Genomic DNA, 12,513 nt, shown 5'->3' with positions numbered 1-12,513 from the left:
ATTGGACATATCCTCCTGAGACCCAGGAAAAGGAAAATTTTATCTTTTTTTACATTAAACAATCATCTTGACTGGAAACTGCATGATGCAATAGTTTCAGATAATTTTTTTAAAATTATTTTTATTTATTTATTTTTTAATGGAATGTCTGTTGCAACGGACACCATTTTTTTAGGAAACTGTCAAACTTTTGTCCCCTACAGAGGACAAAAATGCATAGCTGGGTCTCAGGAGGACATGCTCAAAACTTTACCGATATTTATTAAATCTCGAAAAAACAGTTGCAACAACTACTTGATTATTACAGAGTTTCTGGCTTCTTTCAAGTAAAAAAAAAAAAAAAAAAAATTCTCTGATTTCAGTTTCTTAAATGTACATATTTTCTACTTTTTTCCTCCTGTATAATAATAAAGTCAATATATTTGCATTTTGGGTCCAACAAGATGTTTTTAAGGCTGTGGGAAACACCTTTTCACCATTTTTTAAATGCAATAATAACCTTGAAAGTAGAGTTGTAACAAGTAAATAGTCCCTTTTCCATTGGACATCTGCGCAAAACTTTACCGATATTTACTAAATCTCGAAAAAACAGAAGTGTGTAATGTCAGTTTTTCCATTAAAGCACAAATGCAATGATTTGTTTATTTATTATCACAGGATGACACGAGAAGTCATTCCATAAACATGGCGACAAACGTAAATATCATGTTGATTTACAAATGTATTAATTATTATTAATGATTATTATTATTTACTACCCCTCTATCCTGTCCTAAATTAAAAAATGATTCAGTTTCCTGGTGTGTCCACACGTCGGGCCATGTTTCTTTTAAAACTTCTTCCATTAACATCTGTTTTTGTTTTTTATTCTAGTTGCGGAAAAAGGTCTTTCCATTGCAGTTTTACGTGATATACCAATTGCGCTACACCCAAAAAACCACCTCTTGCCAAAACCTTTTAATCAAAAAATGAGAGTTTAGGCAAAATTGTCATTTTTCCATTTGGTACATTTTTATGCGCACGTTATATTCACATAATTTGAAGGTCAATGTGTAATATACATCAGTTTTCCTAATCAGTTATTTACATTATTAGGACTCTAAACAGATGTAATCTTATTATTAAGGAAACAAAAGTAATGTGTTATGTTTTATAAATGACAGGTGGGAGTGGGATTTAATACGTTTTCTTCTTCCCACTCCTTTTCGAGCAATTTATATTGAATTTATTTTGTTATTTCAAGTGTACATGGCAATTGCTATATTGTCTTGATCACTTCTATTGATTGTGCCCGAAAAAAACACCTCTTGCCAAAAAACTTTTAATAAAAACATGAGAGTTTTGGTGAAATTTTTTCCATTATGTAAATTTTTATGCACAGGTTATATTCATGCAATTTGAGGGTCAATGGAAAAGCGACTATTGTACAGAAAGATTGTTGAATGACCTTGCGTTCAATAGTCAGATTTTTCAAGAGTCTACTTCTCTGTGCACAAAGTTTGCCAATGTGAATCTCTGTGTAACTTTCTTTGTATTTTTTTTTTCCTCTAGGTTAAGGATCGAGATACAGGTGAGATTCAGAACACTGCACCAGACAACACAACCATCACCTCCTCCTTCTGTGTACTCTGTTTCCTCTTGTCTCAGGGAATGTTTACTGCTGTTCTGCTCCGAAAAACCAATTGTAACCCTGACAACTGCTGAGATGCGCCAATAATTTATACGACGCGTTTACGTACGACCCTTCCTTTCAACAGGGGTCATCATTTTCAGATCGCTCGCTCTGTCAGGCAGTTGTTTCTGCTTGTACCTCTGCGTTACAACAGGGACTCAAACTTCCACTATGAAAGTTTAACCTGAAGAAGACCCGATCCAGAACTGCGGTATATTTTTAGCTGTTGTATTTCTATCTATCCATCTTCCTCCTACTGTTGCTTTCAGTTTTTGTTTTTTTTGGTTTTTTTTACCGAGAGAATACGGCTAACGTGCAGCATCCTTTCCAATTCTGTGCATGTGTGTGTCTAAACTACACCGAGGCCCTTTAATCTCTCATAAACCTGGCTTCAACACTCATTTTTCCACGCCTCCATCCATTATGCTGCAGAAAATCATTTCTGACTGAAGATGCATTAAAATCAATAGGCATTTGATTGCCCCAGCCTTTGGCATTTCATAATATAGCAGCGCTGCTCTGCTTCTCTGTTTTCAAAGGTGCGCTAACACACGGCTTGTCCTTGTGTGGATTGGAATGCAATTCATGCCCCCAAGACTCAATTCTCCATGGCCCTGTGTCTTTAGAAGTCCTATTCAGGCGAGCTAGCACATGTCAGGCTGCCAGACCCGGCGCTACAATAGAACAGACCCTGAAAGAGAAGCGAGGCAGATATGGATGTATTAGCTTTCAATACAATGTTGACTTTGCTATTATTTGCCTTTAGCCTTATCCTTTTCTTCATGTTCTCACTTGAATGTATTTCTTCACAAAAAAGGTGGCTACACAGTGCAGAAGAAGATATGCACCATACATTTTTATTATTATTATTATTATTATACTGCGAATGCAAGATACAAACACGGGATTTGTTTGGCATGGGGCGGCTTTACTAATGGGCGCATTATAATTTCATTCTGCATACTGACAGGTAATGCAGATAAGGCTCAAGTTGTGGAAAAACCAAAACTAGTTTGTATTAAATCCTTGCGAGATTGTTTGTTAAATCTTGCAGTTTGCCGTCACATTTTGCAGCATAAACATCGTCCCTGTTGAAACTCCCTCCTGCTTATCTCTGATCTTGGAGTCAGCCATGCGCCAGACTGAACTGTGGCTTATCTGTAATATGATAATGAATAAAGAGTGCAAAAGGTTTGCAAGGGCAGTACACAGCTGACAAGAGGTGTGTTTGTGTGTGTGTACACAAGCTCAAGATAAGTTGGCTTTGCAAAGACGAAAATACAATAAAGTGCAGCTGGAAAGTAAATACAAGCCAAATCAGAAAAGGTGGGACAGCAAAATTGAAATCAGGGATTTCGTCGATTATCTTCACCTCTTAACCCATTAAGACCCAAACAGCCACCAGTGACCAAAACCGTCCACTGATCTAAACTGTTTAATACCTGTTGATCCACTAATCCAGTGCTTTTCAACCTTGGGGTCGGGACCCCACGTGGGATCGCCTGGAATTCAAATGGGGGTCACCTGAAATTTCTAGTAATGGATAAAAAAAAAACAACAACAAAAAAACGTACTAATAAAAAATACATGGTGAGTTGAGAGAGACAATCCCAATCCATAAAACAAACTCTGAAGCTGAAACTGCAGCACTGTGGTTCTGTTTATCTGTCAAATGTTCATTGTGGTCAGTTTCAGATGCTGCAGCTCTTTCATAATTCATAGTTTGAGTTCTTGTTTGTTCAGTATTAATTGTCAGCCTTGGAAATCCAAGCTGGACTGACTGTACATATCCTGACCAAGGAAAATCAAATTCTCCCTTTGTGCAGTAATCTACACCTAGATTTACTGCCTCCGTCCATATTAATATACATTATATAGACTAAATGTCCTCTAAAATTAACGTGTATTTGAAACATACTATAGCAAACTATTACATGATCAAAAACAAATTAATTTTAGCAAAAAAAGTCTCCGTTTTGAATGTCTGGGGTCGCCAGAAATTTGTGACGTTAAAATGGGGTCACGAACCAAGAAAGGTTGGAACCACTGCACTAATCCTATCAATACATGTAAATAATTGGTGTAAAATACAGTTTGTCATCTTTTCATGGTCATCAGATATGACCCATTTGGACATTCAGAGACTCCGTATTTACCATGGAAACACTGTCATCTTCTATAACATCGATTCACCAGTAAAACCCATGAAGTTCGATCAATGACAGTGGATGGACACCCTTATTTTATGTTCAGTTATTGTTGATATCTGTGCTTAAAGTCACTTTTTCTTCAGTTTTCTCTATTGTGATATAATAACTTTTAAATTTACTCTGAGTTTTCATGACCATCTACATGGTCAGTGAATTAAATCCGTGATTTACACTGAATAATGCAAAATACAGAAAATAATATTGTCATAAATGACGAAAAATCACTTGGGAATAGTTAGAAGTGGAGAAAAAAAAGCAATTTGGAAGTTGCCACTAAAATGGTCCTGGGTCTTTTTAAAGTCAAAACAGCGAAAACTGAAGAAAATGCGACTTTGAGCAAAATATATCATTTATTGAATATAAAAACAAGCGTATCTGACCACTATCATTCATCAAACTACATGGGTTTTACTGGTGAATCAATGTTAAAGAAAATGAACACCTACATGATCTGTGAATTAAATATAGGAAAAGACATGATTTACAAAAAATGCTAAATAGAAAGGACAGTATTATAATAAATGTTGATAAATCACTTTTGAAGGTTAAATTAGACAAATTTAATTTTGGAACTTCCATAAAAATTGCACTAGGTGTTTATGGGTTAAATTACATATTTTACCAATAACGCACAAATTCCCTGATTCCAGACCAGACTACTGCAGTCTCTTGGACCTTTTTGTGCAGATTTGACACATTTTCAAACCCGTGTTGACATATTGACAACTTATCAATGCTTTTTGTTTCTGTCTTTAGGTTTACCGAAGATGCTGGTCATCAGAAACTACTTTGGCGTCCCCAGCCCCACCTCTGGCCCCGCCCTCACCATCCAGACAGGGGACATCATCGAGCTGATCTGTGCTGATCTACACAGCCCCTGGTGGCAGGTCAGAGCTACTACCATTAAAAACAAACCATGTATTAGAACGCACTGACATATTACTGTTTTATTGTTGTTTAATTAAATGCATTTTGCAGATGTTATTAAATCCATAACTGCTGCTGCACTGGACAGTCTCTGCTGTAGTTTTAAGGCTCAACACTAGGGGTGTGTACTGGCAAGAATCTGGCAATACGATACAAATCACAATACTAGGATCACGATACGATATATCACGATATATCATGATACTGTTAAAAAGGACATTTTTTTGTTTGTTTCTTTTTTTTTAATGATTTTCTTGAAGAATTAAATTCCACCAGAAATATCCACAAATACTAAACACATTTTTATTTGAGCAAAACAGTATCTAATGTGATATCACAAAATTTTACTTTGTTAAAACCTAAATTATGTTTTACAGACATCACAGTTTAAGATCCTGCTCAAATGTTCATATTCTATTAGTTCATAACTAACATCATAGCAACATTTTTGTGCAATCCCAACAAAGGAACTAACATTATTGAATAAAAGTGTGATAATAATAATAATAATAGTAATAATTTGTTTAATATTTTATTTACAGACGCTTTTAAAAATAAAAAATAAAATATAAACAAAAACAAAAATGAACCTCCACAATATCTGTATTTGAATAAATACCTAAAATATCGATACAGTACTTTTTAATATTGATACAGCATTGTGAAATGAAATATTGTAATATATTGCAGAACCAATATTTTCTTACACCCCTACTACAGTCTACTCTCGTTAAACCGCCCGCCGTTATACCGCCATTTCCGCCTATCGCCATCCGCCAGCCCAGTTCCATGCACAAACAACACTTATACCATTGATTTCCCGACCGTTATACCGCCAGCCTGATTGCCATCGAGTACACATAAATTTTAACAACGCACTGAAACAAACGCGCCAGACGCTGATCGCGACAAGCTACGAGTAGGTCTACGGAACGGCCACCGTTCATTTGTCGCAGAACACTCAGTAGGTCAGGATGTCGGGAAGAGGACGTGGGATTAAGCCAAAGCCTCAAGATGATGGGGTGTCATTTCCCGACACGGTATAATAATGCTTAAAATGTTTCCCCACTTTAAATGATCCCTTACAACATAACAGAATCAAGATTTATTTAGAAACGCAATTAGAACGGGTTAACGGAGGCAGCATAGACATCATATAGTAAAGACATGCACATTATGGACGCAACCCGTTGTAACGCCATTTTCGCTATACCGCCAATTTGGCCGTGAACGGAAGTTGGCGGTATAACGAGAGTAGACTGTAGTCACATTTGGGCAGTTTGTAAAAGCCCAACATAAAGAGGGCATTTTTACACACACAAACAATTAGACCGGTTAGTTCTTACAAGGAAGTTCAACTCCTGCACTGAAAATTAGTTCCTGGAAATCTAATGTGGAAGACTGAGATAAGTTCAATAAAAGTCAGAAGTTTAAGAGATTAAGGTTTTAACTGCAGCAAATGAAAAGGTTTTGACTTGTAAACTATATGGACAAATGCGGTACAACATGCATGAATACACAACAGCATAAAAACTACATCTAGAACCCGAGGATTCCCACGAGTCACCGTGCTAGTAAGACTATATTCTGACATTTGTCATTATTGTTTTGTATCCTAGACCGCTGTTAGAAAAGAAACTCCTGAATTCAACGTGTCCACATACTTTTGTCCACATAGTGTCAATCCACTGATGTGGAAACAGTCGTTAACACTTTGTAAAACCTTAACTAGAAGCTCCACACCCACCAAACATTCAATACCCATCACCTTTGGAGGCAGCGGACCGTGATCATGTCTGTTGTGTGTGGGGAGGGGGGGGGGGTGCGTGACAAATAGAATCGATGGCTGTAATTTCATTTCATTCAACAGCAGCCATCTGTTTACTCTGTCGACGATAGCGGCCATAATCGTTATCAAGCTCTTAGAAAGGACGCTGTGGAAAAGCCCGGGTTCCCACGGCGACTGATAAAGCATCCTGAGGTTGCACTGAGGTGACGGCCGCATTCAGATGACCAAAGCACCGGCCAAAATTGGCTTAGTCGCTGGTGTGTAACCTGTGGCCGAGGGCATGACTGAAAAGTGTCTGAAAACAGCTCACTGTGCATCAAATAGAAAATGTACGGAGAATCTGCTGTGTTGTTCAGTATCTAAAGACTCGGACAAAATGATCATCACTTGGCCTCTTCAGTCCCAAGAAACTGCAATGTTACAAAGTGGAAAATGGTTTTTATTAAGTGTCAAAAATCTAAATATATGCCCTTAATTGATAAATATCAAATGACCGATTCAGTTGTTTAACTCTTTAATCCTGTGTCTGTGGTGAGTGTTCTGAATACAGTCGCGGAAAAAATTATTAGACCATCAAAAGTCATCAAAAACAATGGTTACGCAATCCAGTACAAACTCCTGTGTGTATAATGTGACTAAAACAGACATGGAATGCCTAAAAGCACTGTTTTTGTCAGTACAATGCCATAGATATTGATGGAAGAACTGAAGTGATTTTGGTTATTATCAAGAAAACACGGAAAATAAAAAGATATCAGCTCTGACATTCAACTACTATGGGCTAGTTTTGTTGTTATCATTATATTTGTCCAAGCAAATGTACCTCTAGTTGTACCAGGCATTAAAATGAACAAGAAATTGAAGAAAACAAGGGTGGTCTAAGAATTTGTTTTCTGCAACTGTATATAATATATTTATAAATCATATATGAGTAAATCGTATATTATATATTCATAAAAATTAAACCATTTGCTCAATGGGAAAAATTTCAAAACATGCTGATAGAACAGACCTTGTTTTTTCCATACACATCTGAGCATGCTCAGTTCACCCCCCACCACCTGTATAATAGGGGACAAAACAGAGCAGTGAGTGAGACTGACTCACTATAAAAATAGACAGTTTGGGCTTTTTTTTTTTTTTTTTACACCGTTTCCCTTAGTGTTTGTTTTTACTGTTTGCATTGTTGTGTGTTTCCTTTTTTTAAACTGTTTTCGAGTTTTGACTGTGTAACTGCTTTTTGGAGTTCAACCAGGTGTCATAAAGCAACATCTCAGGGGTTAAAGCAGGGGGCCACATCCTCCCAATATGATCTGAAGTGGGCCAGACCAGTCAAATAATAACATAATAATATATGAATAATGTCAGTTCCAAACTTTTCTCTTGGTTTTAGTGCATGAGTTAGTGCAAAAGTAGGTCAAAGTTCAAAATTTTTTTTAAATGAATTTTTAAAAATCTTTTTTCTTCTCCCATTTACTTATAATTGGTGACATTTCAAATGTCTATAAAAACATCAATTTTCTTTCAGTTTACTTCAAACTTGGCACAAATATGGAGGCAATTAATATACTGACATCAGCTCATGCATAGACATGATGACATCAGCTGGATCAATACCAAAATAAGCTACTATATGTGCAAGGGGCGGGGTTTGTTGTGCCTGGAACCACTTGTTTTAACTGTTTTGAAGTACAGTACCAAACATTTTACATCAATTTAAAGCACTAGCTTATTTGTTTGTGTATTTATTCATTTCAAATATAACATTAAAACCAAAAACAAAAGGATTTATATAAAAAGAAAGTCAAACATTCGAAAAGGAGCAGGATGAAGTTTAATTTATTATTATCTCCCGCCCCTGTACCCCATCCTTCAACCTACCTTAACCCTTTCATGCATTAATTATGACAACCTTAGTTAAGATTTTTTTTTCTTGAGTGTTTTTATTCCTCCATACGCATGAAAAAAACAATGTCATCAAGTTTGTTTTTTTTCATGGAGTTACAAAAATGTGAATGCATTTAATTTTTGAAATAAGGAAACGTGTTTAAAACCCAATACCAGAAAGTGATATGAAAACAATGAAATAAAATAAAATCTGATGTTTTCTCACATTTTTAACATATTCTAATGCTAGTTATTACTCTTTTCATGGAGATAATATGAAAAAAAAACCAACTTTTTTTTCTAACAAATAATTGATTTACACTGAAACATGTTACTGCAGATCAGGTTTATCAAGAACAGCAAAGTCACAGTAATAGTTTGAATGTCAGTGTATGAGATGGTGCATAAGCGTCCACTGTGTTGGCTGATATGGAACTAAAACAACAAAACCCATGAGTATACAAGGAAACAGCTGTGAATAACTGTTCACTGTAGTGACCACTATGCATGAAAGGGTTAAATTCCTGTCAGATCCCATAAGTAACTCAAAAATCCTACATGTATCAGACTAAATTCTGACTATGCACAAAACACAAAATGGCTATACATATCAAGATTAGACTGTCCATTTATTTGTATCTGTATTTATTTATTTAGTTATAGGAAAGTGTGTATTGGCATTAGTTACAAAGAACAAGATGCATGCACCAGATTTAGCAGAGAAGCTAATTTCCATCTGTTGTCCTGGACAAACGACTAAGACAACAAACATCACTTAGATTACAAAGTCCTAATATACTGGAAGAAAACCGTTCAACATGACAGATACAGGAAAGTCTGCTCAGATTGAACGGCTTCAGCCAAATACATGAAAGGGGGCTTACATTCTAAAAATACACCAAGTCTCCTAGAGCAAGAATAAGATATAAAAGATAGAATGATGAGAGAAAAAAAAGGTAGCAAGAAGAATAAATAAATAAATAGATAAATAGGTTAATTGTGCAACTGCAGCTGTATTTAACATCACACACATATTAGTCATGTTTGAACCAAAATTATAGTCATGCATGTGCTGGAAAGTTCCAACTCTATAACTCAACAGCATCGACCCCACGCTCCTTCGTCAGTCAGAATGAGACACTGAACTGAACTGAAGTGAACTATCGCCTCCAGAAAAACCTCTGTTTACATGGACCCAGTCTCCCCAGTGTTGATAAATCAAGGCATTGAGCTTAAAGAGTCGTCACCATGGGAGGAATAAGGAAGGCATCCTCCTCCTCTTTCCCTGCCAGCTATTATTTCAACAATAGTTAACTAGGGCTGTAAATTTGCACTGCTCTGTGTTGCAAGCTAATTGTTCCTGAATTATGGAGACGGAGTCAGCCAGATGTACATAACGCAATTATCTCTCCATGGTTTCAGGGCAAAATCCTGTCGACGAAAGAGGTTGGATTCTTTCCAAGTGATGCTGTGAAGCCTTGCCCATGTGTAAGCGGTCTTTCCTTTATTTCTTCGTCTACGTCGGGCCTGTTGCGACGGCGCCCAGTCTCGTCGGTAGTATTTTGGTGACGCGAAAAACAGCTAGGTGCCATGTTTCACCTGGCATGAACCGGAAAACAGCCTGTGGGTTTTTGTGTTCCAGGCGAAGGGAATTTCCTGTCTAATTCAATAACAACAAAGACACAAAACTATATTTACAGGAAACAGGAGCTCTTCACGTTCTGTAAACCCAACTGGAAAGCTGGAAGGGAGTGTAGTGTAAAGACTTTTTTTATGTGTGTCAATTGCTTGTTTTGTGCTCCCTTTTATAAATCTGTTTTCCACCACTGGACTGTCATGTTCCATTTGATAAAATGAAATTCAGCTCCTGCAAAACTGTGAGTCATCTATCCTAGATAATAAACTATTATCACTGGGTTCACACTGTTGTAAAGATAACAAAAGCATTACGCTGGTTTATTGCTGTAACACAGTGTAAAAGCAGCTGATCTACCAAACACCACAACACTGACTGGAAAGTGTGTGCAGCTGGCGCCAAATAGGACATTTTACTGTAGCTGGGAACGCGATAATTCGGTGATAGCTGGAAAATAAACTCAAAACAATATCACAAGTTGACTTTTGCTCTTTGCTCCAGGTACCGAAGCCCGTCGATTACTCCTCTCAGCCTTGGTACGTACACACACACAACCCATTTAGGCATAAAACGTCTCTATTTTTATATAGACATGAGGTCATAGATATACATACTGTGCATATATACACATACTGTTTCAAAGACATATACTATTGTATAGATATACATGCTGTTCCATTAATATACATACTGTTTATAGATATACATGCTGTTTCATTAATATACATACTGTTTATAGATATACATGCTGTTTCATTAATACATATACTGTTTATAGATATACGTACTATTAATATTGTTTACAGACATACAGTTTCATATACTATTTCATATACTATATACATACTGCTCATATATTATACATAGTTTCACAGATATACATACAACTTCATATATGTACTATTTTATAGATATACATACTGTTCATATATATACATACTATTTTATAGATATAGACACTATTTTATAGATATACATGCTGTTTCATTAATATACACTGTTTATATATACACATACTGTTAATATTGTTTATAGGTATACAGTTTCATTGATATATACTATTTCATATATATATACACACTATTTCATATATATATATACACACACACATACTATTTTATAGATATACATAGTGTTTCATACGTATACATATTGTTACTATTGTTCATCAATATACATACCGTCACATACTGTTAATATTGTAAATAATGAGTCCATTCATATTTTACGCCTTTTTTTAATATATTTTTTTCTACTTTGCTCTATTCTATTTTACTTTTGCAAAATTTTATATTCTATTTTCTTAGCTTGTTTTTAGTCTTTTTAATTTTATATTCTTAAGTATTGTTTTGGTTTTTTTTTATTAATGTTGTTGCACTGCCTGAGGTAGCACTCCTAATTTCAATGTACACACAGTGAACAAAGGCTATTCTATTCCATTCCATTCCATTCTATATTTCTGGAATGTAATTGACTAAATGCCTCCAAACCAGCTCTTTTGGGTCCTGTTTTATCTGTTCCTGTTTGGCTGTTGTGTTGCAGGTTTGCTGGACCCATGGAGAGGTTCCAGGCGGAGGCCGAACTCATCAATAAGGTCAACAGCACCTATCTGGTCCGCCATCGCAGCAAAGAGTTCACCGAGTACGCCATTAGCATAAAGTAAGTCACTGAGTCCCACTAGGTTCTACAGCAGAGACCCTCATGTAGACAGTTCCACTCTTCAACTTAAAGTGAAAGAAATCATGAGTTTGATAGAACTGAGGCTGCATCATCTACTGTATGGGTGTCAAACATGTGGTCCGCAGGCCAAAACCGGGCCGCCAAAGGCTCCGATCCAGCCCATGGGATGAATTTGCGAAGTACAAAAATGGCATTGTCAATAGTAACAGTTAAGGTTGTTGAACTCATTTTAGTTTAGGGGTGATAGTCAGGCCAATATGAGCTCAAGTAAAATAATATCATAATAACCTATAAATAATGGATTCCAAATTTTCATCTGGTTTAAAGTGAAAAAAACTAATGTTACAGTAAGCATATAAACAATAACTCAAAAATGTTCGTTTTAGCGCAAAAAAAAAAAAAAAAATCATAATTAAATGTGAATAACCTGAACAAATATGAACGACCTGAAATGTCTAAAGAAAATTAAGTGCAATTTTAACATTATATCTGTTTAACATTGTGTGTAATGCACATGTATGAATAAGTTGAGACAAAGTGTTGTTAAAATTCAACTTATTTTTCTTAAATATGGAAGTTGATCAAATTTTGTTTTGTTTTAATAAAACAAAAATAAGTGCTACACAAACAAAACATTCAACAAAACATTTAAATATACATAAAATATATGGACAAAAGTATTGGGACATGTTGAATTCAAGTGTTTCTTTTC

General features: G+C 35.7%; 1 protein-coding gene across 2 annotated transcripts in view; it reads left to right on the top strand.

Annotated features, from left to right (window-relative positions):
- Positions 1-12,513, top strand: part of vav3 (vav guanine nucleotide exchange factor 3) — a 200,657-nt gene that overhangs the window by 167,024 nt on the left and 21,120 nt on the right. For both annotated transcript variants that reach the window (XM_030123624.1, XM_030123623.1), the window contains exons 19-23: positions 1,552-1,570; positions 4,639-4,769; positions 9,908-9,973; positions 10,623-10,657; positions 11,664-11,780. In XM_030123624.1, coding sequence (XP_029979484.1) covers positions 1,552-1,570; positions 4,639-4,769; positions 9,908-9,973; positions 10,623-10,657; positions 11,664-11,780 — 368 coding nt within the window. The remainder of the gene's footprint in view (positions 1-1,551; positions 1,571-4,638; positions 4,770-9,907; positions 9,974-10,622; positions 10,658-11,663; positions 11,781-12,513) is intronic.

Source organism: Sphaeramia orbicularis, chromosome 20, assembly GCF_902148855.1.
Source record: "Sphaeramia orbicularis chromosome 20, fSphaOr1.1, whole genome shotgun sequence".
NCBI classification, from domain to species: Eukaryota; Metazoa; Chordata; class Actinopteri; order Kurtiformes; family Apogonidae; genus Sphaeramia; species Sphaeramia orbicularis.
This window is presented reverse-complemented; position numbering and strand designations above follow the sequence as displayed.